Here is a 27,110-nt window from a genome sequence, read left to right as displayed (position 1 = left end):
GTTCTAAAAGGTTCTGCACAACCTGACAAAAGATAAAACATTTTATCTCCATCTGCATACAAGTTGGTAGAGACACCTCTTTCTCCATAGAATGGACACCTGGTTCCAATAACCCACTAATGAAACTGTGCAGTTCCCACCTCAATGGCAGCTTTAGGACATTTACTGAGTTTTTAAGCATGCAATAATATTTTATCGTTTTGCCACATTATCCTATATCTAGAGATAAAGACAGTCCCTAAAGACATAGAAATATCAAATTATAATCATGTATATTATTGAAATATTGAATATATAACTTAATATAATTTGGATTCGTCATTTCGAGTATTGGACCCATCTCGAAGATTTGTCAGGTCCATATGCATCGATCTACATCGATGTCCTGACAAACGGAACGCTAGGGACTCAGGTGATCCGTGTCTCGATTGCTAGTCGGATCAGTCCATACCGACTGTATTGTACTAACTCAGGCAGTACAACAAACGTTGGTCTATGTTACACTTGAATGACAAAATGTCACGAACTGATGATAAATGATGATAAAGACTCAAAATACTTCGGTGAAAATAACTGATCAATTTTGGTACCTGAATGACAACATGTTACACACTTTAGGAGCACTAGGCATATCCATGAACAAAGATGTCGCAAAGAATGAGATGCGTCTTCCAGCCTCCAAGTTAGTGGGAATGTCCATAGCTTTTTCTTTGACGGTGAGCAACAAATATAGTCGCTTAACCTGCCCAAAAGATGGTGTCATACGAAGAAATTATGCTTTTCAGATATATAAGTGATTGACCTGTTCTTTCAATGAATCATCATCAGGAAATGGGAAACATATGGCACAGTCAGATGCAAACAACTCTGGCTGATGACATCCAAATAAACCATCACCATCTAACACCAGATTCGTGGAGCAATTGATCATGTCCAAGATACTGTTATCAATGAATCCATCAACAGAAGAACAGAAACAATTAAAATACAACAGATCAATATCTTCTGTTGCTCACCTTGAATTATTCATCATCACATCTTTTGCCAAAATCTCTATTATATCTTGAAGTAAAATGACTACTTTCTCTCGATGAGCTAGTTTGTTTTCAAACTACACAAAGAGTCAAAGATAGCCCACATGTCAAAAGAGGCAACTTAAGATTTAAGCAGTAGGATGACTTTTAAAGTCAGTATCTGAACAGCCACAGTATAATTACCAGAAATTCAACCAGGTGGACAAGCTTATCATGTATAATAGGAAGTTCATTCATCTGAAATTCCACAAGAAGGCTTGAATTTTTAATACCTTGTTCAATTTTTTTGAAAATATCCCCCACAACTCTGAACCAAAAGCCAGTTATGTTATAACAATATTTAAAAGTATAAAGGAGTTTATTGATTCCAAGAGACAGAAATATAGGAAACATGAGTAAAATATGAGTGACAAAAAGGTCTACCTTTTCTCTAGATCACCAGTGATGAGGAACTCGAAGATACTCTTCAGTGAGTCATAAGATTCATTAATAGCATTGATCATATAACTATCTTTGTTTATTTTTCGCTGAAGTTGCTCATACTTCCCCGCAAAATCTTTAGTCACATTCACTGCTGCCGAAAACTAAAATGAAAAGGGCTCCTAAGTTATAGAACTGTATTATGATGCATATGGCATTCCAAAAATAGAAGTTACCTTACTAGCCAAAAGAAATAAGGGCCACCTTATAGAATTAGAACTCAAATTTGCAGACACTGGCATGATCATTAAATCCAACTCTCTATTGGCAAAGAAATTAAACTGTCATATAATGTATTCGATTAAACTGTCATACAATGTGGTAAGTATCAATTCAAACAAATGAGTTACAAAGTACCTGTTACTTATTAAATCCTCCTTGCGAAAGCTGCTGATAATTTGATTCCAAACTGTAGCAAATCTAACCAGGTCACTCCTTTCACGTTTTAAATCCTAATTAAGTAAATTAAAAGAGAAAATTAGAAAAAAAAAAGGGGAATCAACTCTTTTATTGATAAAATTATTTTTAAAAAGATTGTGCAAAGAAAGACATCCACCTTAAAAATGTTGTTGTGTAAAAAGTTTCTGTAAGTCCTCTTATTTTCTTTTTGTGATGTGCGAGGAACAAGAAAATCATTGAACCTAGAGGGCAAGGAGTGGAACCGACTTCTCACCATTCCCATTGTACGAATCTGGATTTGAATGATACAATCAGCACTAAAGCATATGCTAGTTATATAGGCATCAAGCTGGAGACTTAGATTGGAACAAAACTTGGCAACTCACCTCCCCGAGATGATGGATGATACCATAAACTCCACCAAAGATTGTACAAAATATAGAATACCATATCTGTGTGTCCATAAAATATACCTGAATGGAAAATGAAAGCAACAGAATCAAAGTTCAAGAATCTTCCAGCAAATTAAATGGAACTAAGAATAGAAAAGACACAAACAACAAAGAACATGTTTAATTTTGTAAATGGGAAGATATTTACAAGAAGAACTGGGGCCCAGACTGCAAGGATTGCGCCGGCATTGTTTTTGACTGAAGCAAGAAAGAAGACAATTAGTTATAGACATCATATAAATTTCATCCATAAATAATGCTATGAGAAAAGGCACCTTTTGGAAAGAGCTCATGCCAATCATACTCATTTACATTAACTTTCATTATTTGCTTTGTTGGCTGTACAAGAAGTTTTATCTGCATATGAGGACAAGGAGTCATTTGGCTATTAGTACAATGACAAAAAAAATGCAAGCTCAGTCTGACTTGTGAAACTTATATGAAACAAAATAGATCAATAGTACTTATATGAAAATTTGTGATCAATAACCTAAAGAAGAGGAAATGATGCAAATGTGTTAACATTCAAAATGTAATTTGTTATTTAATTGAATATATCATGACTGTTTAGTCATAATCTAAACACAAAAAAAATCATAAAGATCCAGAAAAGACAGATTAGGATTAAAAACATCATTAGGCATTAGCAACTGTTTGGCTGCCATAAAAAGGTTAAGTTGAAACACAATATGGTTAACTGATTTAGACATTAGCATCTATTTGAATCCAAGAAAAAAGTTGGAAAAGTAATTTATATTACAACATATCTCCACTGAGAACAAGGATGTCACTTGTGTATGGAGGCACAAAAAGGTAAAACTTCCTCTTCTTTTTGGAAGATATCTAGAGAGGTCAAGGGGAGTTCTGAATAAGTTTTCTTTTCATTTACTGGAGAAGTCCTGAAAAACAATTTTCCTGGTAAATTCCAAACAGTTCAATTTTCCTATTGAACAAACATCAGAAACAGAGGTTTGGGTAAAAACAGATCAATGAAAATTTTCATGCAACTGAAAACATCCTTAATGATTATTCAAACTACTTATTTGCAAGACACCGAAGACCGAAATGCACACACATTTAATAATCAGATCTTAAAATTCAGTATATTCAGTTATTCACCATGACTAATGTATTTTCCTTTTATGCTTTTGACAAAAGGACAACATTGTTGGCCATTTTTTTGTAAATGCCATTACAAATTTAAGCTACTACAGTTCAATATGGTGTGCTCATGATCCAAAGATCTGCATGTGAAATCCAAAGTTCAATTGTCATTAATAGCTGCAATTAGACCAGCAATGAGCATTCAGCATTTGCCTTAAAAAGAAAGTCAACAGTGAAAGAGTCACATTCTGGGTTGTGAAAGCATAATTTTACTTTTTGACATATCCACATAAAAATCTGTAACCAAAAGTTCAAAAGTTGCATTTAATATCAAATTTTCTTGTTGTGCTTTCCTTGATCTTGTTTACCAATCTTGTCCCTGGATTTAGTCATCCTATTACCTCAAAATAATAGCTGAACAAAAGTTTGATTGTCAATAGAATCACCCAAAATGTTGTGTACCTGAGAGAGAGAGAGGATATTAGCCAATGGTACTAACAATAATGTATAAAATTGATAGATCAGGAAATTACTTCAGAAGAGAAACTTGGCCCATTTGCATTCCTCGTCCAATGTATAGTCGTGGCTACAGCAAAAAATCTTATCAGCATTTATAAACAGATCAACTTAATTCAACAATTGACAGCATGTAGGATCATTAAAATTTTCCCTATAAGATGTTTAAGAAAAGAAAATGTGGGAAATACAATGACAAATTTCAAATTCCAGAAATTTTCTCAGATATTACTATGCACTTATTGGAATATAAGCTAATGAGAATAAAAACTCTATATAAAATTCCAGGATAACATGAGAACTTCCATGTGGTTTTCAAATTAAGTTGGCTAAAGGGGTTGTGATGCATTTAATGGGTCATGTTGTGTCAAATGATTTGACCTGACAAGACCTGAACTATAATTAATAAGGTCAAACAGGCTATTTGTGATAAGCCAACAATAAATAGTTCAGGTAAGGATTTTTGACCTTTTGACACACTCAACTATAATGATCATGTTCAGGTCTCGTGTCAAGGTCAACCCAACAGCAATCCAATCCAACCCATTGACACCCCATCAGCAAGCCTCTATATTTATCAATTTGGAGTCATCTATATATTTCACAATCCACCATTTAATTCCCCTACAACAAATATCGTTCGTATACTTCAAATTATGCGGGTCTACTCAAAACCAAGGGCCCTAATATACATAAGTCCATCTGTAAAATATGGAGCTGATCGACTATTGTATGCTTTCATTTTTGTTTTACTCTTTACTCATTTTTTCCAACTTTTTAACTGTCATTTGAAAGCTATAAACATGTTTGAATAGTTAGATGCATATCCCATTCAGATGGACAAGGAGGTTATCCTTGGAAACAAAAAGATAACTACCTAGGCATTCACCTTGATCCACTACAACAAATAAATAACTGAGACATGATTGTTAATGCTTTGTATATGTCCTAGAAAAAAAAGAGAGTTATGCTGCTAAGTTTATGGAGAATTAAGCATATAATAACATGAGGACGATACTTACTTGAGCCCACCAGGAAATGAATTTACAGATTTGCCAATTTGAGGTCTCAAGATAACTGCTAACAGCAGGAAAGAAAAATAATGCCATTCCAACGACATTACTAGTCAAGTATATTGCGACCACAATCATATATGGTGATAAGCAGAACAGATAAAGATTGCTCTGAGATAGTTTTGTGGAGCAAACATAATTTTTTTGAGAAGTGGCATACACAGCTGGTAGAATTATCGTCCATATTGCACATATACAAAACTTCAAAGCAAATCTTAGTTTCTCATTAAAGTTCAGGGTATGCCTTGCTTTCCATGTAAATACAAAGTCAACAGTCACTGCAATTGATCAAATATGATAAAGGAGTCATTCAGTACATAATCTATGATATTGACAGAAATAGTACATTATGTGTAAAATTGTAGTCAGAAATAATGCAAAATATTGGGAGAACAACCTTGTATGAGCCTAAGAACTGCATTAGTCACAAAAATGCTTAAAATATCTCCGAAGACTAAGGGATCAAGTAATTCAAGAGGAGTCTCCAAGCCATGCCATGCCATGATTATCATAACCTGTGAATTATAGTGATATTTGAGAAACAAGAAAACCATTTTTACAACAGAATAAATGAAAGAAACAGCCAAAAAGTTTTACAAGCTGTATAAACCTGGAGAGCAAGTATAAGAAATGTCCACATCCGGTCAAAGCTTCTAAATAGATGCCAGAATGATCGAATTTCTACAAAGTTTGTCTTGCCCACCCACTTAGAGTGCGAAGTTATAGTTTCCTAAGAGACATATTGTATCATATCAAAGGAAAAGATTATACAATAACAAAAATATAATTACTTGAATTTTCTATGCATATCGATCAAATGAAGTATAAACCAATCTTGTGTTGCCGACTCACAAATACACATAATGGATCATAAGAGTAGCATCACCAAAAAAAGAAACAAAGATGAAATTTGACCAGTTTAATGAGGTGATTATGTTATTACCACAAAGAGGGAGATGGAGAATGATAAGTACAATTTTGAAATTTCAATTTTCAAGTAATTCTCATTGAAAAGTAACATAAGCAGTCCTTTTCATTGCCCTCTGATGGTTGCTCACCCCACTTACACTTAAAAACTGAATGTCCATTAAAGTTTATTCCATGATTTGTCATACCACGGTATGTCGTGCGGTATGGGTGGTACATATCGATCTGATAGGGAACTGGTATGTGAACCACTCTATAATGAGTAGTACACATTACATGACTCCGTATCGGGTACTATTACCAATCAAGGACTGAGATTTCCTTGTTTGAACCAAAGTAAAGGATTCCTCCTCCTTCTTCAAACTATTGCACTCTCTCAAACTCTTTCTCACTCACATCTCTGTCTCATTCTCACATTTTCATTCTCCAAAACTCAAGAAAGCTATGATTTGTGAATTGGATCAAATTTGAGAGGCTATATTTGGGAGGATTAAGAGAAAAAATACTCTAGTATATATTCTCTTTTCAGATTTTTATTGATTTATGAGATGATTAAGTATATTCTATGTGGTTAATGACTTAATGTCTAATATGTAGTTTGACATATTTTTGATGGTAGAATAATGTTAATTAGGAAGTATTTAAGACTTTTAATGTTGTGATTAGTATGTTTAGTACTGATTTTTTCAAAAATAGACACTTAATGGGTCAAATATTTATATTTCATGCATATTAAGGTGATTTACATGTTTGTAATGGTATAATATGTTTAATTAAGTTTTTTTTTAACCTACAATTAGCAATTTTAATGATGATTTAATCAAAATTTGACCCATATTAGGTAAATTCAATGTCTTTAATACCTATTAGGGTATTTGACATATTTACAGGGGGGTGAAAGAAGACTAATTAGGGATTTATTAACTATGTTAATGTTGTGATTAGTGTATTTAATTACCATGATATCAAAATTTGACCCATATTGGTTTAATTAAATATCTTCAATGCATATTAGAGTGTTTGACATATTTATAGTGATGAAAAAGGAATAATTAGAGAGCAATTAACTATGTTAATGCTGTGATTAGTGTATTTAATGATGATTTCATCATAATTTGACCTATATTAAATCAAATTTACATATTTAATGCTTCTTAAGTTATTTAAAATATTTATAGTGGTAAAATAAAGCTAATTAATGTATAATTAATCTTTTTTATTATTGCAATTAGTGTATTCAATGATATTGAGTCAATTCTACATATTTAATGCAAAATAGGTTAATTGATATATTTATAGTGATAAAGTAGGGTTCATTACGTATAATCACACTTTATTATTTTTAAATTAGGGGTAATCATAACTTGCTTATTTGATTCAATTTTGGTAAAAACATGGTACCAAAGGAATGGGCATCTGATGATTCTTGGGATCATACCCAAAAGATATATGGGAACCGTCATTATTGACAATGTATTTATTGTGACTACATTAACAAGAGTGGAGGAATCACTCGAGTGAAAATGCATTTGGCCGGCAGGTATCCTGATGTTGCAAAATGCAAGGTTCCGATAGAGGTCTGTTGAACATTTCAAGATAAGTTACAACAAGCAAAGAAAGATACAATGAAAAAGAAGATAAGAGCTGAGGAAGAATACTATAGAATTATGCAGAAACTGGTTTATAACGAATATAAGGGTCGTGACAATGATATCAATGTTAGGATCGAGAGCACTAAGAGGGGGGGGGGTGAATTAGTGCAGCGGAAATCTTAACAATAATTAAAAACCAAAAGCTGCGTTCGTTCAATAAAAAAACTATTATGATGCAAAAGCTAATTCTCAGTTTGTATCTAAGTGCAGTTTGCGTCTAAGCGCAGTTTGCGTCTAAGCGCAGTTTGCGTCTAAACACAGTTTGCGTCTAAGCGCAGTTTTACGTCTAAGCGCAGTTTACGTCTAAACTCAGATTTACGTCTAAACGCAGATTTACGTCTAAACGCAGTTTTACGTCTAAACGCAGATTTACGTCTAAACTCAGATTTACGTCTAAACGCTATTTTACGTCTAGACGCAGATTTACGTCTAAACTTTGAAACTCGTTTGTATACTCGCAGAAGGCAGTATGCAGTTGAAATCAAGACGTAAACGTGAACTGAGAACTGATGATTGTGAGAGGAAAGCCGATTTACGTCTAAATGCAGTTTTACGTCTAAATGTTGAAACTCGTTCGTAAAATTGTAGAGGACAGTTTGCAGTTATCAATAGGATCAAAATGTAAGTGTAAACTGCAAGGAAACTCTTTCGTAAAAGCACGGAAGACAGTTCTGCAGAATCAAACGTAAACGTAAACTGTAATGTACGAAAATACGAATTTACGTCTGAATGCAGATTCGGAAGAACAGCACTTAGAACTTGTTCGTGAAAGCGCAGAGTGCAGTAGTAATGGAGGAGGTTTGCAGTAATGATAAAGTGCTCAAAAATAAACGCAAACCAGAGATTTAGAGTGGTTCGGTCAGCCTTGACCTACTCCACTTTTGGCTTCCTCCACCGACGAGGTTGCCGACGTCAACTAGGGGCCTTCCTTCAATGGGCGAAGGCCAAACTGCCCTTTTACAGTTTCTCTCCTTTTAACAGGCTCAGGAGACAACCTTTACAGACCTTTCTCTCCTCACTTTACAACTGAAAACTTGAAGAACAGAAGGAGGAGACTTAAAGGCTTTACAACACTTTTGAGCTCTTAGAATCACAGAAAAGATCAAGATTTCGGTGTTGGTCTCTTTCTTTTTTCAGTGCTGAATGGGTGGGGTATTTATAGGCCCCAACCCAATTCAAATTTCGAGCTCAAAACGATCAAATCCCGAAATTCCGGGATCAGGCGGTTGCACCTCTTGACTGGAGAGGTGGCACCGCCTGGCAGAGCTCGAAGTCTGAGCTCAGGCGGTTGCACCTCTCGACTGGAGAGGTGGCACCGCCTGGCAGAGCTCGAAGACTGAGCTCAGACGGTTGCACCTTCTCTGTCAGGGGTGGTTGCACCTTCCTGCCAGAGCTCGAAGACCGAGCTCAGGCGGTGCATCTCCTGACCAGAGAAGTTTCTCTTCTCTGCCAGAGGTGATCGCCCCTTTCTGCCAGAGGTGGTTGCACCTCTCTGCCAGAGGTGGTTGCACCTCTCTGCCAGAGCTCGAAGACTGAGCTTAGGCTGTGCATCTCCTGGCCAGAGAAGTCGTACTTCTCTTCCAGAGCTCGAAGACTGAGCTCGGTGATTGCATCACCAGGCAGAGCTCGAAACTTGAGCTCAGGCGGTGCTACCGCTTGACAGAGGAGGTTGCACCGCCCAGTCTCGCTTGGAGACTGAGCCCTGGGCGGTTGCACCGCCTGGCTGGAGCGGTTGCACCTCCCAGTCTCGCTGGGAGACTTAGCCTGGGCGGTGGCACCTCCCTGCCTGGGCGGTTGCACCTCCCACAGCTTCTTGGGTTCGAATGGGTTGAACCATTCGACCCAACTTGAGTTCTTCAGGGGCCCAATTGCCCCAGGATTAAGCTAATGGGATCACCTCCCATTTCTAACTTAATCACCGTGCTAACTACGATTAAATCTAAGACAATTTCTGCAGCTTTGCTTCGGTACGTTAATTGCTTTTTCCGGCGAGTTTCCGGCGAACTTCCGTCGATCATCCGATGAACCCTCGGTGATGCTTCTGCGGACTTCCGGCAAACTCCTGGACTTTGCGACGATCCACTTGGCGAGTTCCGACGAGCTTCGCTTGGCAAGCTTCTGGACTTCTCGGATCTGTTCCCGCAGAACCTCCGACGACCGTCCGTACTTCCGTCGAACTCTCGAACTCCCAACGTGATCATGAACTTGACTCCGGCGCAACTCCTGCTGCTTGTCTATCTTTCATCGTAGTTAATCCTGCACACTTATCTCAACACATAGATTAGACAACAAATGACAATTGACTTCATCATCAAAATCTGAGATTCAACAATCTCCCCCTTTTTGATGATGACAATCAATTGATAATGGAGTTATCCTTAACTCCCCCTGTCTATATGCCATAGTTGAGATAAGTCAACCTTGAATTCAAGACCTAAGAATTCAAGTGACGTATTGATAAGTTAGATCAGTTAAACTTATCAATACTCCCATCATGATACCTATCATGATGTATCTCTTCAAGGATGATGTCAAAGCTTGACATTCATCATCAAGTTTGTATGATAGTGTTTGTGACTATTCATCATGTAATTGAACATTATCATTTAAAGCTCGAAGGACTATTACATGATGCACACATATTATCATTCTAGCAAGTTTGCATTTACTTCACAAAATAGGATATCAACTCAAGACATAATGCAAACTATAGCACATGTTTCATATATCTCTTGGTGATGCAAGGATGGCATTGTGCAAACATTATTTATAGCATCACTCAAGGTATTTCTAATCACAGTGTTTATCAATTCATATATTTCTCCCCCTTTGTCATCAACAAAAAGCATTGTTATACAAGGAAGACCAATTTAGACGAAAGCTTATAGAGGGATTTTACATAGATTGCTTTGAAAACTTCTTCCCCCTTTTGTTATAATTCATTTTACCCGTAAAGATATTACAGAATGACATACATATTCAGGAATCACTTTATCAGATTTATTTCAAAAAACTCATTTTTCATGAAAGTGTACGAATAAATCTGTTTTATAGCATTCGAACAACTAAGATGCATTTGGACAAGATTTTGTTACAGATATAATCATAGAAAATGGCATTCATGTGATCTGATCATTCAATATAGTCCGAAAAATAATTCTAACAAGTTTATTTATTCGGACACATGAGCATTCCTAACTCTCTTCTAATGAAATCAAATTGTTCTTCACTTAGAGGTTTTGTAAAAATGTCAGCTAGTTGATGTTTAGTATCAATGAATTCTATGGTTACGTCATGATTGGTGACATGATCTCGTATAAAGTGATGTCTAATATCAATATATTTTGTTCTTGAGTGTTGTATAGGATTTTTCGTTAAGCATATTGCACTTGTGTTATCACATTTAATTGGAATATTTTTGAGATGAACTTTATAATCTTCTAAGGTATTTTTCATCCATACAACTTGTGCACAGCATGCACTTGCTGCAATATATTCAGCTTCGGTTGTTGATAGTGCAACTGAGTTTTGTTTCTTTGATGACCAGGAAATAAGGGCATGTCCTAAAAATTGACATGATCCTGATGTGCTTTTTCTATCTAATCTACACCCAGCAAAGTCAGCATCAGCATAAGCAATTAACTCAAAATTTTCTGATTTTGGGTACCATAATCCTAGATTTGTGGTACCATTAAGATATCTAAATATTCTTTTAACTACTTTGAGATGAGACATCTTAGGGTTTGATTGAAATCTAGCACAAAGTCCTACACTGAACATGATGTCTAGTCTGGTTGTAGTGAGGTAAAGTAAACTTCCTATCATACCCCTATAAGTTTTTTGATCAAAGCTTTCTCCACTTTCATCAATTTCTAATTTAGTGGAGGTGCTCATAGGAGTGTTACTGGCCTTTGAGTTGTTCATGTTAAACCTTTTTAATAAATTCATGGCATATTTAGTTTGACTAATAAAGATGTCATTGCTTAGTTGTTTGATTTGTAAACCTAAGAAGAATGTTAATTCTCCCATTAAGCTCATTTCGAATTCAAGACTCATAGTTTTACCAAACGATTCACAAAGAGATTCATTTGTAGAGCCAAAGATGATATCATCAACATAAATCTGAACAATGAGAAAATTATTTTCAAAATTCTTGATAAACAATGTAGTATCAACCTTGCCTTTTATGAAATTATTTTCAATGAGAAAAGAACTAAGTCTCTCATACCAAGCCCTTGGGGCTTGTTTTAAACCATAGAGAGCTTTAGTTAGTCTAAACACATGATTAGGGTAGCCATTATTTTCAAATCCAGGGGGTTGTTCAACATAAACTTCTTCGGAAATGAAACCATTTAGAAAAGCGCTTTTAACATCCATTTGAAATAACTTAAAATTATTGCAACTGGCGTAGGCAAGGAGCATCCTTATGGCTTCCAATCGAGCCACAGGTGCGAAGGTTTCTTCGTAATCGATACCTTCTTCTTGGTTGAAACCTTTGGCCACTAATCTAGCCTTGTTTCTAACCACGATACCATTTTCATCTTGCTTGTTTCTAAAGACCCATTTAGTACCAATAACTAAATGGTCATTTGGCTTAGGAACAAGCGTCCACACCTCATTTCTCTCAAATTGATTTAATTCATCTTGCATTGCGATAATCCATGAATCATCTTTCATGGCTTCATCAACACATTTGGGTTCAATTTGGGAGAGAAAGGCGGCGTTGGCAAAAAAGTTTTTAAAAGAAGATCGTGTTTGAACCCCCTTTGATGTGTCTCCTAGGATTAGCTCCTTAGGATGAGCATCTATATACTTCCAATCCTTGGGTAAGGATGTTTCGGAAGTGGATGCATCCAAGTTGCTAGTTGGAGACGGGGTTTCGTTTAAATTCAAGGAATCAAAATCATCATCAAGATCATTTTTCTTAATTTCTGAAATCTCATTGAAAACAACATGGATGGATTCTTCAATAATTAAGGTTCTTTTATTGAAGATGCGAAAAGCTTTAGAAACCGAAGAATAACCAAGAAAGATTCCTTCATCAGATTTAGCATCGAATTTTCCTAAGTTATCCTTTTCATTCAAGATAAAACACTTACACCCAAAGACTTTGAAATATGAGACATTGGGTTTTTTGTTATTCCATAACTCATAAGGAGTTTTGGTGAGTAAAGGTCTTACTAGGACTCTATTTAAAATATAGCATGCAGTGTTTACAGCTTCGGCCCAAAAATATTTGGGTAGGCTATGTTCATTCAACATTGTTCTTGCTATTTCTTGTAAATTTCGATTTTTTCTTTCTACTACCCCATTTTGTTGAGGATTTCTTGGAGTAGAGAAATTATGGTTATATCCGTTGAGTTCACAGAATTCTTGGAAGTCATGGTTTTGAAATTCTCCACCATGATCACTTCTAATTGACGAAATCATAGATCCCTTTTCATTTTGAACAAGTTTACAAAACTTGGTAAAATATCTAAAGCATTCATTTTTCTGTTTTAAGAAGTAGGTCCATGTATATCTGCTATAGTCATCAATAATGACAAAGGCGTATTTGCTACCTCCTAGACTCGATGTAGAGATTGGTCCGAACAAGTCCATATGGATCAATTGTAAGGGCCTAGAGGTGCTTATTTGATTCTTAGCTTTGAAGCTACCCTTAATTTGCTTACCTAATTGGCAAGCATCACATACATTATCTTTGATGAACTTGATATGAGGAATTCCTCTTACAAGTTCTCTAGATGATACTTGAGTGATTAGTTTCATGCTAGCATGACCTAATCTTCTATGCCATAGCCAAGCATCCTCATTCATAACGGCAAGGCACATTTCATCACATAAGTCATTGATGTCAATAGTGTATACGTTGTTTTGTTTTAATGCAATCATAGATATATTTTTGTGTGGTTTTTCAATGATGCAAGCATTAGATTCAAATCTTATAATATATCCTTTATCACATAATTGACTAATGCTCAAGAGGTTATGTTTTAAACCATCAACTAGTAAAACATCTTCAATAGAGAGGTTGGATTTGTTACCTATGGTTCCTTTGCCAATGATTTTACCCTTGTTGTTATCTCCGAAGGTGACATATCCTTCGTCTATGCTAGTGAGCTTAGAGAATTGAGATGGATCTCCGGTCATATGCCTTGAGCATCCACTATCAAGGTACCATTTCTTGCTCCTAGCTTGCGATTGTTTAGTTTTCTACAAGAAAGGATGATGTTTAGGTACCCATTTGCTTTTGGGTGCCTCATAAATAGATCTACATTTTCTATCATGTTGCATAGAGTTTATCATGGTTCCTTTAGGAACCCAAATTAATTTGTTTGGACTTATTTTCTTGAATGGACAACAATATGTCTTGTGTCCAGATTTGCAACAAAAGTTGCACTTGGTTTGGTGTTGAACATGTAAGATGGAGCCTTTTATGAAGGTGGTTGGATTTTGGTGAGGATTTCTCACAAATCCAATCCCGCTCCTTTTTGGAATGTGACCCTTGTTTACAAGGATCATGTTTAATGACTTGCTACCAACCTCGAATTTCTTCAAGGTGTCCTTGAGTAGCAGGTTTTCTTTTTGCATAGTTTCTAAATCATGACATTTGATACATGAATTTAAACTATCATGATGTTCGACTTTTAACTTATCAAACTCACAAGTAAGACTATCATGCATCTTTTTCAGCAATTTATATTTTCTACTTATACTCTTGCATTCGTCAAATAAGTCATTGAAAGCATTTAATAATTCATCGAAAGATAAATCAGCATCTATTGAATTTGTTACCTCGTCTTCGATGGCCATTAAGGCGTAATGAGCAACTTGCTCGGTGTTGGACTCCTCTTCCTCAGATGCGCTCGAATCATCCCATGTTGCTTGGAGCGCCTTCTTCTTTGTTGTTCTTTTCTTGACTTGGGGACAATCACTTTTGTAGTGTCCCGGCTTTTTGCATTCATAGCAGATCACTTGGTCCTTTTTGGGTTCAAGTTTATTTTTTGCATCATTCTTAAACTTGTTTCTTTTAAAGAACTTTTTAAACTTTCTTGTTAGAAGTGCCAAGTCATCATCACAGTCCTCATCACTTGAGTTTTCTCTCAAGTGGCATTCTGACGTTTTGAGTGTCATATCCTTCCTGTTCTTTGAAAGGATGTCTTCTTGCTCTTCATGAGCTTTACAAGTCATTTCATAGGTCATTAGTGACCCGATTAGTTCTTCAAGAGGGAAATTTCGCAGATCTTTTGCCTCTTGAATAGCGGTGACTTTAGGATCCCAACTCTTAGGAAGGGATCTTAGTATCTTATTAACAAGCTCAAAATCCGAAAAGCTCTTTCCGAGTCCTTTTAGACCGTTGACGACATCCGTGAAACGGGTAAACATGTCGCCAATGGTTTCACTCGGTTTCATCCGAAAGAGTTCGAAAGAGTGTAACAGCAAATTGATTTTTGACTCTTTTACTCTACTTGTGCCCTCATGGGTCACTTCGAGTGTGTGCCAAATATCAAATGCAGTTTCACAAGTTGAAACACGGTTAAACTCGTTTTTATCGAGTGCACAAAATAAGGCATTCATAGCCTTTGCATTTAGAGCGAAAGCCTTCTTCTCCAAATCATTCCAATCGATCATTGGAAGAGAAGACTTTGAAAAACCATTCTCGACAAGATTCCATAATTCAAAATCCATAGAAATAAGAAAGATCCTCATTCGGGTTTTCCAGTAGGTGTAGTCCGTCCCATTAAACATGGGTGGACGTGTAATAGAATGGCCCTCTTGGTTTCCGGCGTAAGCCATCTCTCTTGGGTTTTAATCCTTTTGAGAGATAACCGGGCTCTGATACCAATTGTTAGGATCGAGAGCACTAAGAGGGGGGGGGTGAATTAGTGCAGCGGAAATCTTAACAATAATTAAAAACCAAAAGCTGCGTTCGTTCAATAAAAAAACTATTATGATGCAAAAGCTAATTCTCAGTTTGTATCTAAGTGCAGTTTGCGTCTAAGCGCAGATTGCGTCTAAGCGCAGTTTGCGTCTAAACACAGTTTGCGTCTAAGCGCAATTTGCGTCTAAACACAGTTTGCGTCTAAGCGCAGTTTTACGTCTAAGCGCAGTTTACGTCTAAACTCAGATTTACGTCTAAACGCAGTTTTACGTCTAAACGCAGATTTACGTCTAAACGCAGTTTTACGTCTAAACGCAGATTTACGTCTAAACTCAGATTTACGTCTAAACGCTGTTTTACGTCTAGACGCAGATTTACGTCTAAACTTTGAAACTCGTTTGTATACTCGCAGAAGGCAGTATGCAGTTGAAATCAAGACGTAAACGTGAACTGAGAACTGATGATTGTGAGAGGAAAGCCGATTTACGTCTAAATGCAGTTTTACGTCTAAATGTTGAAACTCGTTCGTAAAATTGTAGAGGACAGTTTGCAGTTATCAATAGGATCAAAATGTAAGTGTAAACTGCAAGGAAACTCTTTCGTAAAAGCACGGAAGACAGTTCTGCAGAATCAAACGTAAACGTAAACTGTAATGTACGAAAATACGAATTTACGTCTGAATGCAGATTCGGAAGAACAGCACTTAGAACTTGTTCGTGAAAGCGCAGAGTGCAGTAGTAATGGAGGAGGTTTGCAGTAATGATAAAGTGCTCAAAAATAAACGCAAACCAGAGATTTAGAGTGGTTCAGTCAGCCTTGACCTACTCCACTTTTGGCTTCCTCCACCGACGAGGTTGCCGACGTCAACTAGGGGCCTTCCTTCAATGGGCGAAGGCCAAACTGCCCTTTTACAGTTTCTCTCCTTTTAACAGGCTCAGGAGACAACCTTTACAGACCTTTCTCTCCTCACTTTACAACTGAAAACTTGAAGAACAGAAGGAGGAGACTTAAAGGCTTTACAACACTTTTGAGCTCTTAGAATCACAGAAAAGATCAAGATTTCGGTGTTGGTCTCTTTCTTTTTTCAGTGCTGAATGGGTGGGGTATTTATAGGCCCCAACCCAATTCAAATTTCGAGCTCAAAACGATCAAATCCCGAAATTCCGGGATCAGGCGGTTGCACCTCTTGACTGGAGAGGTGGCACCGCCTGGCAGAGCTCGAAGTCTGAGCTCAGGCGGTTGCACCTCTCGACTGGAGAGGTGGCACCGCCTGGCAGAGCTCGAAGACTGAGCTCAGACGGTTGCACCTTCTCTGTCAGGGGTGGTTGCACCTTCCTGCCAGAGCTCGAAGACCGAGCTCAGGCGGTGCATCTCCTGACCAGAGAAGTTTCTCTTCTCTGCCAGAGGTGATCGCCCCTTTCTGCCAGAGGTGGTTGCACCTCTCTGCCATAGGTGGTTGCACCTCTCTGCCAGAGCTCGAAGACTGAGCTTAGGCTGTGCATCTCCTGGCCAGAGAAGTCGTACTTCTCTTCCAGAGCTCGAAGACTGAGCTCGGTGATTGCATCACCAGGCAGAGCTCGAAACTTGAGCTCAGGCGGTGCTACCGCTTGACAGAGGAGGTTGCACCGCCCAGTCTCGCTTGGAGACTGAGCCCTGGGCGGTTGCACCGCCTGGCTGGAGCGGTTGCACCTCCCAGTCTCGCTGGGAGACTTAGCCTGGGCGGTGGCACCTCCCTGCCTGGGCGGTTGCACCTCCCACAACTTCTTGGGTTCGAATGGGTTGAACCATTCGACCCAACTTGAGTTCTTCAGGGGCCCAATTGCCCCAGGATTAAGCTAATGGGATCACCTCCCATTTCTAACTTAATCACCGTGCTAACTATGATTAAATCTAAGACAATTTCTGCAGCTTTGCTTCGGTACGTTAATTGCTTTTTCCGGCGAGTTTCCGGCGAACTTCCGTCGATCATCCGATGAACCCTCGGTGATGCTTCTGCGGACTTCCGGCAAACTCCTGGACTTTGCGACGATCCACTTGGCGAGTTCCGACGAGCTTCGCTTGGCAAGCTTCTGGACTTCTCGGATCTGTTCCCGCAGAACCTCCGACGACCGTCCGTACTTCCGTCGAACTCTCGAACTCCCAACGTGATCATGAACTTGACTCCGGCGCAACTCCTGCTGCTTGTCTATCTTTCATCGTAGTTAATCCTGCACACTTATCTCAACACATAGATTAGACAACAAATGACAATTGACTTCATCATCAAAATCCGAGATTCAACAATCAACCCGGATCTCAAAGTTGGTATTCATGTATCACTGATGCATTAGCGCTTAAATGAGGAAGCAATGAGGCATCAACGACCTAACTCATAATGGGACCGTGATGATGGCAATAGATCTATGACACAAGGAATCTAAAAGTCGGCCAGCATAAGGTAGTCAATTGCCCCTTATCAATTGAGCCGAATTGATAGCATGAGGCAGGGTGGAATCCGTGGTTTTATAAGAGAACTTAGCAAGAGGTCAGTATTAACTATTATTAATATTGATTCGCAAGCCTATCCTCTATAAACAACGAAGCAGACACAGATTGACGATGCATATACAAAAGAAAAGAAACAGAATATTGGGAAGGCAATTGCAAAATGATTCAACTTCCAACACAACCTAAGGTCCATATTATCATAGCATGGTCTCCTTTATTCAAAAGACTGGCATGGAGATCCAACCTCCAACACTAAAGGAAATTCACGACGTGTATTTGGATGAGAAGATGGCAAAACTAAAATATTGGATTAAATCTTTCAAGAGGCAATGAGACAAATATAGGGTGATACTAATGTGTGACAATTGGATAGGGCCAACAAGAAAGAGTATCATTAATTTTCTTGTGTATTGCAACAAATGAATGATTTTCCATAAGTCAGTTAACGTTTTCGACAAGATTCAAGATGCAAATTACATTAAAAACCTAATCGACACCATAGTAGAGGAGATCAAACCATAGTACATTGTTCAGATAATCATCGACAATGGAGCCAATTTCAAGAAGATCATTTTACAATTGGTGAGAAAAAATATATTGTTTTGGACTCCATGTGCAGCTCATTACATGGATTTAATACTGAAGGATATTGGCGAGCTACCATCAGTCAACAAGTGTATAACTCAAGCACAATCGATCACAAAGTTTATGAATGGTAAGATACTTTGACCTGGAGTCACTTGGTTTGCTATAAATTTCATTACTAAAGTCAATACAGTAAAAAAGGTAGGACCTCAAGGCAATGGTCATCTCACAAGAATGATATGCTTTCAGGTATTCATGATCAAGCGATTGAAAAAAAGGTAAAAAAGATTATTTTTTATTCTAGATTTTACGATATCGTAAATTAAATTATAATAAGAGTGGAACCACTTTATATTGTCCTCCATAAGGTCATTATAGATAAGCATCCCCAAATGTCTTTTCTTAGACATATGCTAATTACAACAAAAGAGGTCAAGAAAGCATTTATAGATTATTTTAAGGCCGATCAATACTTATAGATCATCGATGGCAGGACCTAAGTACATATGAACCAAGACATCCATAATGTAAGTAAATTCATATTCAATGTAATTTAATTCATAATTTTTAATATTTAAAAAATTCTTACTAATGAAATTATTTGTCTTATACCTATTATTTAAATCTAGCCATTCGATTTCGGTATAGTCTTGGAATGAGAACAAATTTATTATCAGTACTAAGAAATGTTATATATTGACTCTTCCCAAGCACATAGATACAACCAGGGCTGATTATTTCATGAAACAATTAGTTCATTCTTCGACGTTGTAGCTGTATTATGTCGTTACAATATGGATTCTGGTGAGAAAAAGTTACACATATGCTATATTTGACATTAATTGTTTGTTATGCTAATAAAGTCCTTTTTATATCTTTTTACAATCGAGTAGTGGCTATAGTTTAGAGATGATGCACCAAATTTAAGGAAGGTTGTCATCCGTGTACTTTTGTAGACGATGACATCTAGTGATTGTGAACATAATTGGTCAACATTCGCATTGATTCACACGAAGATACATAACAGATTATCGTACAGACGATTGAAAAACCTAGTATATGTCCATTGTAACATGCGGCTAAGGTTACGATGTGCTGAGCTCGATAAGTAGCTAAAGGAAACAAAGATTGATCTCATCGACCTCCAATAATACAACGAAGATTCAAAGCTGATGTTAGAGTGTGTCGAAGCAACGGAGAATCAAGAGGATCCTCTACTTGATGATACGGGAGATCCTTCATGTCCTTCATGTTTTATCACCAAGACAATAGAAGAAGAAGCACAACCCCAATAGGAGGAAGATCCTCCTCGATCAGAACGTGACATAAGGAGCTAGACAACATCGAGTCAGACTGCTCGAGGAACTAGAGACGTCCAATCATCACAATCGTCCTCCCAATGTGCAAAGGCAAAAAGGAAGGTAGTAGTATCAGCCGCTCCATTAGAAAGAATCGAGTCAAGCGATGAGACACCTTCTCAATAGCATTCAACAACTCGCTCGGTCCAAAGACATGACAGCGACGTGGACAGCAATGTGTCGACCGATTATGGCAACGACGTCGGGGAGTCAATGGTCCCATCTACGTAATTTAAGGGTGGTGTATGGACTAAGGAGCAATATTTTACACGTCACCCAAGATTCAAATCATAGAGCTCAACAAAATACTGATCAAGTTTATACATAAAAGGGGAAGAGAAAGACAGTAGATGATTGTGAGCAGATGCAACAGAACCTACACGGCGTAGACACAGAGCGAAGCTCATCGTATTCATAGTTGTCATATTATAAAGAATGTTATGGCCAATAGTAGTACGGTGATAGTTGGTCATTCTTCTTCGAGCAGCAATACGATAATCAATCTTATGATACGAAGTAACAGATCAATGGTGAAAATAAAAGTTTTGATATTCTCCATGTTCCACAACAATACATGCCACAATTGTCCTTGCCTCAGGAGCCGCCTCAGACACAAATGGTTCAGGATGATCAGACTACGACCATCACCACATTGATACACCATGGCATATGGTGTATCATTATACTATGTCGTGGGATCAATTTTAGGATTAGGTCTGACAAACATATCAAATTAATATACAAATACATAGGATCGAGAGACCTGATCCACCGCCCGTGGAGACCCATCATTACTTTTGGTGGTAGAACTAGGTATATCCATCGATTGATATCTTGATTCATTTGAATCTTAAAGTTTAAGTTATTTAAAAATAATCTAATAATTTTAATTATTTTTTTATAGATAATTCAATATTAATGGAAGGATGGTCCAGAACATAAAGCAAAGCTACTCCTCAAAGCCCGAAAAAGATATGTCATTATTATTTTCTAATTTAGATTATTTTTGCTTGAATTATACTAATTTCATATTTATTTCTAATTTAAAATTTTCAATATATTTTTTCTATTTTTAAAAATTTTTAGAGCTATTTTGATATTTTTTTCATACTGTCAGTATGCCTCGTTGTACCGACATATGGTACGTCGATATGCCTTATTATCTACCATACTGATGGCCTGCCAATACACTGATATAGATCGGCAAGATGAACCTTAGTTTATTCTATTGTTAAATATCAATGAAATTAAATTACAATAAAAAGAAACTCATGTTAGATAAAGATACCAAATCCAAAAATACAAAGCATGTAAGTTGAGCACTAGACTAATAATTCTTATGATTTAATGGCAATTAAACAAACCTACTTTCTGTCTTGGATACATCATCTTTAATTAGTAAATTTTCAATTAACAACGATATTTTGGAAAGATCAAGCAACTCTGTTATATTTAGTTAAAAGTCAAAGAACAAGAAATGATTGTCATACCTTAGTATCGATACTTTGATTAGAGAGAGCTGACGTACTTTGATTAGAGGGAGGCGACATACTTTGTTTAGATCGAGGTGATGTACAAAAGAAATCATGGTCAGGACGCATGGGCCAACCAAGCTTAAAACAATCAACAGACCTACAGAGAAGTTACAGAGTCAGCTGGGTGTCATAAGCATGCTCATATAGGTGTGCACCGAAGGAGATCATTAAAAGGCAATGCTCACCAAAAGAACTCATTCAGATCGTCATAATTTCTCCATGTCGAATGATCAGAGTGCCCATTTTTACTCTTTTGGGCTTCCTTCAACAATAAAATCAAGCTAAGATAACATAGAGAAGACAAATCAATAAGGAACTTGAGAATGAATGTATAGAACCTCATATATGACATCGTAGATTGGGGTAACTATGTTGTTGAGAAAAGATTCACATTCTCCTCCATATGCAGGTACGACTTTCTCTCCAGTTTTAAAGCTAATTGCGCCGGATAGCATCCCATATAAATCACCTGCCATCTGAAAGAAGAGTTTAATCTCATCAAAGAAAGAAATAGTTTCAACAAATCTATAATTCCATGTATTAAATAACATGAAAACTAGGTCCAAACTATTAGGGTTTAACTACCTGGATCTCCAACTATGTGGTCGTCCTGCTAGCAACTTACATGGATAATCCTAGAGTCATCATGGCCTTCCTAGTTGCTTCTAACCTAGTTTTCTAAGTCCCTTCTCTCTGTCACAGACTCGCAGTACCTCATATGTGAATTGACTTATCAGGGCATGGCCTCTTTCAACATGTTTGAGCCATCTCAATTGATTATTTTCTTCTTATCTGTGGTTATATTTCTTTCTATAACACCCATTTGTCTTTCATATGTTGTTGCCTAGATGTCCAATTTGTATAGTATAGAACCTTTTTAAAAACGACAAATAATCATACAAAATAATTATATAAATTGCACATTACCTGATGAAATATATAGCATAGGCACTCTGGCATTAGCCGTAAGTTAGAAGCCTCCCCCCATATAAGCAGATATAGAGAAATGTATAGTAATTTGTACTGTTGCACTTCCTGCTTCACAGACGGTAACCTAATAGCAAATAGAAGTAGAAGACACATTGCACATTCGTTAGTAAATGATATCAAGAGAGTAAATACCAAACAGTAGATGTTTTTGTCTAGTCAGTTAAGGAATAACTGGCCCAAGTCCTTACCAAATGTTGCTTTGTCGCCCCAAAAATTTGCACCAGTTCACATAATTTTCAAATAATTCCACCATTAGTTCATGTACCGCTCTATCATCAAGCTGACAAAGAAAAATTCTGTGTCTATACCCGTGTTTCATGAGAAACCAAATATAAGATGATGCATATCTACCCAGCAGGTTGTACCTTCAACATGGACGTGGGCTTTGGACTGAGCCTGCCTTGTATGTTAGCTAGCAGTAAAATCAGATGTTCCCGTTGATTAGCTACATTTCCTTTCTGTAAAGCACATCGACTTCATAAACTACAGTATAATGCTGAATTTAAGACACGAGGCTCACATGAAAAAGCTAAGGAACCATCAATAGAGCAATTGTTTTCCATGCCAACCGTGCATAGGTTAAGGTGGGTATCATTGCACAAAATGCATAGCTTATTCTATCTACCTGAAACCCAAACCAGCATTGAAGCCTTTCAAATAAATCCTTGTGGCCACCTGCATCATTCTGAGCACCTTCCGCTAATGGAAGACCTCGAACACTACGTACAGCAGAAACTGCAGCTTTAATCTGTAAATTTGAAGTTAAAAGATATTCCATAAGAGGATATGACATAAATCAGAATTGACACTAGTGCAAGTAGCTAAATCATGAATGTATCCTTGGCAATCTACAAAAATATAACTGAGATGGAAAGTTAGCAAATTAATACGGCAAATTGCATGCTGGCCACCTCCAGCGTATTTGACATAGCAAATTTGACGATGACATTCACTAAGAACCTCAGATAGAAGATTTATTTAACCTCTGGAAGAAGCATAATTGCATGCTGGCCACCTCTAGTGTTAAGCGGAAGAATATTATATCGATCATATGAACGGACACTTTCTTCAATGTCAACAGCAGCAGCAGCAGACTGTGAATTTGCGAGATACAATTAATATGAGAAAAACATCAAGTGTGCTAGTTTCTTGTAGGCCAAGGAACCTTATTGACGTTTTGAAAAGGACAAAGCTGGGAACCTCAGGGCCAGCTCTAGACATGAATGCTTTCAACACTTCGAATAGCACAGACGAAACTTCACCTTCTTTCATTTTCTTCCTGGTAAAGAAGAAGTTAACTGCTAAGAAAAATGATAAAAAAACAAATAGCACATGAAAGAGCAAAGCCACCAATTAGGAGTCAGGAATGGTAATTTCTCTTGGGGTCAGTATAAGTGAAACCATCGATTATAAATTAGAAACAGTGACCTCTCTTGGAGTTAAAGTAATAACTTACTTGTTGTAGAAATATTTCAATTCCCGAGCATCACTTGTTTCCTTCCGCATATGCATGGTGGTATATTCATCCTGTCACGCAAAGCAAAACGCAGATATGAGGAGTAGAAATATGATAGAAGATCATGATAGAGGCACACATGGAAATCTAATCAATCTTACGTTATTTGAGTACATGATTGAGGAAAATATCTCCCTCAAAACTTACATAATATAATCAATCTCTTTCATAGTATATTACTCAATTCAACAAAATAGACGAGATCAGAATATCGTAAATGAAGTATCGATACGTTCCTAGCAGTACATGCACGTGACGTGTGCACACGGGGGCACGGGGCAATGAGAAGAAAAAGAAAAGCAAACATTCGAATTACCTAATGATGTGTTATTCAACACAGAGCACTGAGACAGAGCAAGAAAATCTCTATTCATGCAAAACATCTTAAAATTTTGTATTGCAATAGCTACATGGACACCAAAAGTGATAGAAGATAAGAACATGTGAGGGAATCTTATCTGCTATCAAAAAGGACTAAAACCGTAAACAAAATTGTGAGCTATTCGTAAAGGTAAGATTCAAGAACCTGCTTCAGTCTCAGAAGAAGTGCGGTTTTGAATTGTCGGACACCCCGACCGCTTGAATTTTGATCCAGCATGTGTGTGTTCTCAAAAGCATGAAAGCGACCTGTCCATGGAAGTCATCAAGAAAATGATGCGAAGTCAGCAAATTAAAAACTCATGCTATGTAACTCTTTTGAGGGAAAAATAGAAAACAGGATTGGATCCCTCTCCACCGAGCACATGCTACTGGATAACTCTGTAGGTACACCCTACCTTTCCGAATATTCTCATTTTCTCGAGAACACATCCTACGCTCTCGAACCAAAATTTCTTCCTGCCATCCCTAAAAGAGGTGTTAAGTTGGGTTAGACATGTTGTGCCATAAGCTACGAGCTTAAGCTTTTGGATTCGAGTGGTGTTCAAGTTAACATGTCCGGGGTTCGCAGGTCTCCCTAACGACGGGTCGAAGGAACACATCATCTCTTGGATGTCGTTCTAGGTGCATCTTCCTGAATCCACTTTCGTAGGGGGGCGTTCATCCAAATAGATAATAACAGCAAAAGGATGAAGAACCAATAAATGACCTACAATCTCTACGCTCTGATTTCTCTTCTCCATGGCGATCCAAGAATCGGGTAAGTCGAAAAATGTAGATTGACCAGGAATAGGGCGACGCAGGTATCTTCTTCTTACAGTGGTAGGCGACGCGAGGGGACTCGCTCTCGATCTGGTTGGCCACGCGGAGGAAGCGGCGCACGTCGGCGACGAGCGTCGGCGGGACCTTCTCGCTGTCGAAGGGAGCCCGCGAGTACTGGGGGGCACTCGGCCGGTGGACCGACGGCATAGAGGAGGGTCCCTCCGCGGGCACGATCTCGTTCGCCATCGCCAGCCCAGCTCCAATAGGACGAGGAGATCCCTCGAAGGATTCCGATCTGATCCGCCATGGCTTTTGGATCCACGTATATGTAACAAATGTTTGCGCACATACGTCTCCGTTTGGCTTTTGCTCTTTTTGGGGTGGGCGGGCTGCGAGCGAGGTGGGAGCTTTTTTTGCTTTTGCTTTTGCTTTTGCTTTCGCTTTCGTTTCCGCTTTACTAGTGTTATTGTCTGACGACAGCGGAGAGAAGAGAGAGAGGAGGAGGAAATGGGGGAGAACGAGAAGTGGGAGACAGACGGAGGAAGAAGGAGGAAGAAGAAGGAAAAAGGGCGGAAGATGAGGAGGAACGGCTTTTTTGAACGGACTGCTTTAGAATGAGGCGATTGCTTAACCACGAACCCTTGCTTGTTTGAACGGAACGAACTGCTTTCAACATACTACCAACTGTATCCTTCTATTTTTCTCATTATTTTTTTTTTAATTAAATAATAATTTTTCACCTAAAAAGTTTTTTTATAAAAATATAAAATAATCGATAAATATTTGTTGGTTTGAGCTTAAAGTCGAATTAATAGACTGAGTAGGAGGAGTGGTTAAATATGATATGATCGATTAGTATTTTGAGATTTCTAAAATTAGTATTCTAGGACGATAAGGAATTATAGTACGAGTATCTCATGTATATTTAGGTTTTGGTAGGAAAAGAAAATCATTAAAAATTAAAATATAATGTGAAATATTTATATGATAAAAATTTTATTTTTTTAGATATAAGCGGGAGTTACCAAACCATATTAATTTTGTATCAGCTTTCTTATATGTCTTTTATTTATTAGCGTATAAATTTTTCTTTTGATTTTCGATTCTGTTCTTCCTCCTCCATCAAATCAGTATCGAGAACAAATCATATTGAACATGAACCAAACTCGAGTTAAGTTCCGACTCACTACATGCTTATCTCAAGCACTAACTTGGCTCATCTTCTATCAAGATGTTGCTAAAAGCTCATCATCTATGCTTAGTTATTGTACTTAACCTACCATTTCATCATGTGATGGCAACCTAATCTATATACACAAAGGTATTCATGTCATATCCTATATTATGATTTTTATCATATTTTAACGGATTGCCAAAGCTCATCATGTATGCTTTTTGTTTAAACCATTATCTAATGGTCTTCACAAAAGTTGTAATTCCACATGTACACATTGTTCGTAATGAGAAGAAGAATTGCATGCAATCATTGGCAATAAAGTCCCAACAGGTCCTCAAATAATAATCATGCTAGCCTTAAGTGGTAGTAGGAGATAAAAAGGAGGGGGGAGTGGCTTTCGAACCGCATTGCTAAAGGTTTAGATACGGATGAGTGAGATCATCGAATGATCCCACGGAAGACAAAGCTACTTTAATGGCCGTCCAATCCTTCAGTTCTCTGAATCTTTTCATGCTTGTGGAGTACAGGCACTTCCTTAACACTTAAGATATGACATTTGGGAGAGAGAAAAGGAGGTGAGGTTTTTTTTATATAATTAAAGATGATGTCTTCTAAAATTTGAAAAAAGAAATGAAAGAAAAATATAAGTTTTTTTTTTAATTTATATGAGAGGATCCGTAAAGAAGTCATACTTAAATTAAAATAACTCAAGATCTTATAATTGATTTCATATAGTGAAAATTTTAGTTTTCTCAGTATATATAGATGATATTTGTTGAACTATGTTAAAATTTATGTTAGCT

General features: G+C 37.3%; 1 protein-coding gene across 6 annotated transcripts in view; it reads right to left on the bottom strand.

The window, feature by feature from the left end:
* Positions 1–25,521, bottom strand: part of LOC135671115 (putative callose synthase 8) — a 33,887-nt gene extending 8,366 nt beyond the window's left edge. For 2 of the 6 annotated variants that reach the window (XM_065179057.1, XM_065179058.1), the window contains exons 1-28: positions 25,187–25,521; positions 24,517–24,617; positions 23,931–24,001; positions 23,675–23,753; positions 23,458–23,568; positions 23,100–23,222; positions 22,840–22,932; positions 22,663–22,754; positions 22,412–22,538; positions 21,823–21,960; positions 21,670–21,746; positions 21,440–21,581; positions 5,669–5,788; positions 5,456–5,573; positions 5,008–5,336; positions 4,003–4,055; positions 3,871–3,931; positions 2,641–2,722; positions 2,514–2,563; positions 2,300–2,386; positions 2,071–2,205; positions 1,872–1,966; positions 1,691–1,775; positions 1,458–1,618; positions 1,218–1,341; positions 1,017–1,111; positions 803–941; positions 591–742 (exon numbers count right to left, since the gene is read on the bottom strand). In XM_065179057.1, coding sequence (XP_065035129.1) covers positions 591–742; positions 803–941; positions 1,017–1,111; positions 1,218–1,341; positions 1,458–1,618; positions 1,691–1,775; positions 1,872–1,966; positions 2,071–2,205; positions 2,300–2,386; positions 2,514–2,563; positions 2,641–2,722; positions 3,871–3,931; positions 4,003–4,055; positions 5,008–5,336; positions 5,456–5,573; positions 5,669–5,788; positions 21,440–21,581; positions 21,670–21,746; positions 21,823–21,960; positions 22,412–22,538; positions 22,663–22,754; positions 22,840–22,932; positions 23,100–23,222; positions 23,458–23,568; positions 23,675–23,753; positions 23,931–24,001; positions 24,517–24,617; positions 25,187–25,376 — 3,230 coding nt within the window. In that variant the 5' untranslated portion in view covers positions 25,377–25,521. Of the gene's footprint in view, positions 1–590; positions 743–802; positions 942–1,016; positions 1,112–1,217; positions 1,342–1,457; positions 1,619–1,690; positions 1,776–1,871; positions 1,967–2,070; positions 2,206–2,299; positions 2,387–2,513; positions 2,564–2,640; positions 2,723–3,870; positions 3,932–4,002; positions 4,056–5,007; positions 5,337–5,455; positions 5,574–5,668; positions 5,789–14,432; positions 15,039–21,439; positions 21,582–21,669; positions 21,747–21,822; positions 21,961–22,069; positions 22,217–22,411; positions 22,539–22,662; positions 22,755–22,839; positions 22,933–23,099; positions 23,223–23,457; positions 23,569–23,639; positions 23,754–23,930; positions 24,002–24,516; positions 24,618–25,186 lie in introns of those variants that run through there. The other 4 variants (XM_065179059.1, XM_065179060.1, XM_065179062.1 and 1 more) reach the window with 4 other exon arrangements.
* Positions 25,522–27,110: the final 1,589 nt, after the last annotated feature.

The sequence above is a fragment of the Musa acuminata genome, unplaced genomic scaffold (genome assembly GCF_036884655.1).
Source record: "Musa acuminata AAA Group cultivar baxijiao unplaced genomic scaffold, Cavendish_Baxijiao_AAA HiC_scaffold_1138, whole genome shotgun sequence".
NCBI classification, from domain to species: domain Eukaryota; kingdom Viridiplantae; phylum Streptophyta; class Magnoliopsida; order Zingiberales; family Musaceae; genus Musa; species Musa acuminata.
The sequence above is the reverse complement of the archived record's forward strand: the minus strand, read 5'-3'. Positions and strand labels throughout refer to the sequence as shown.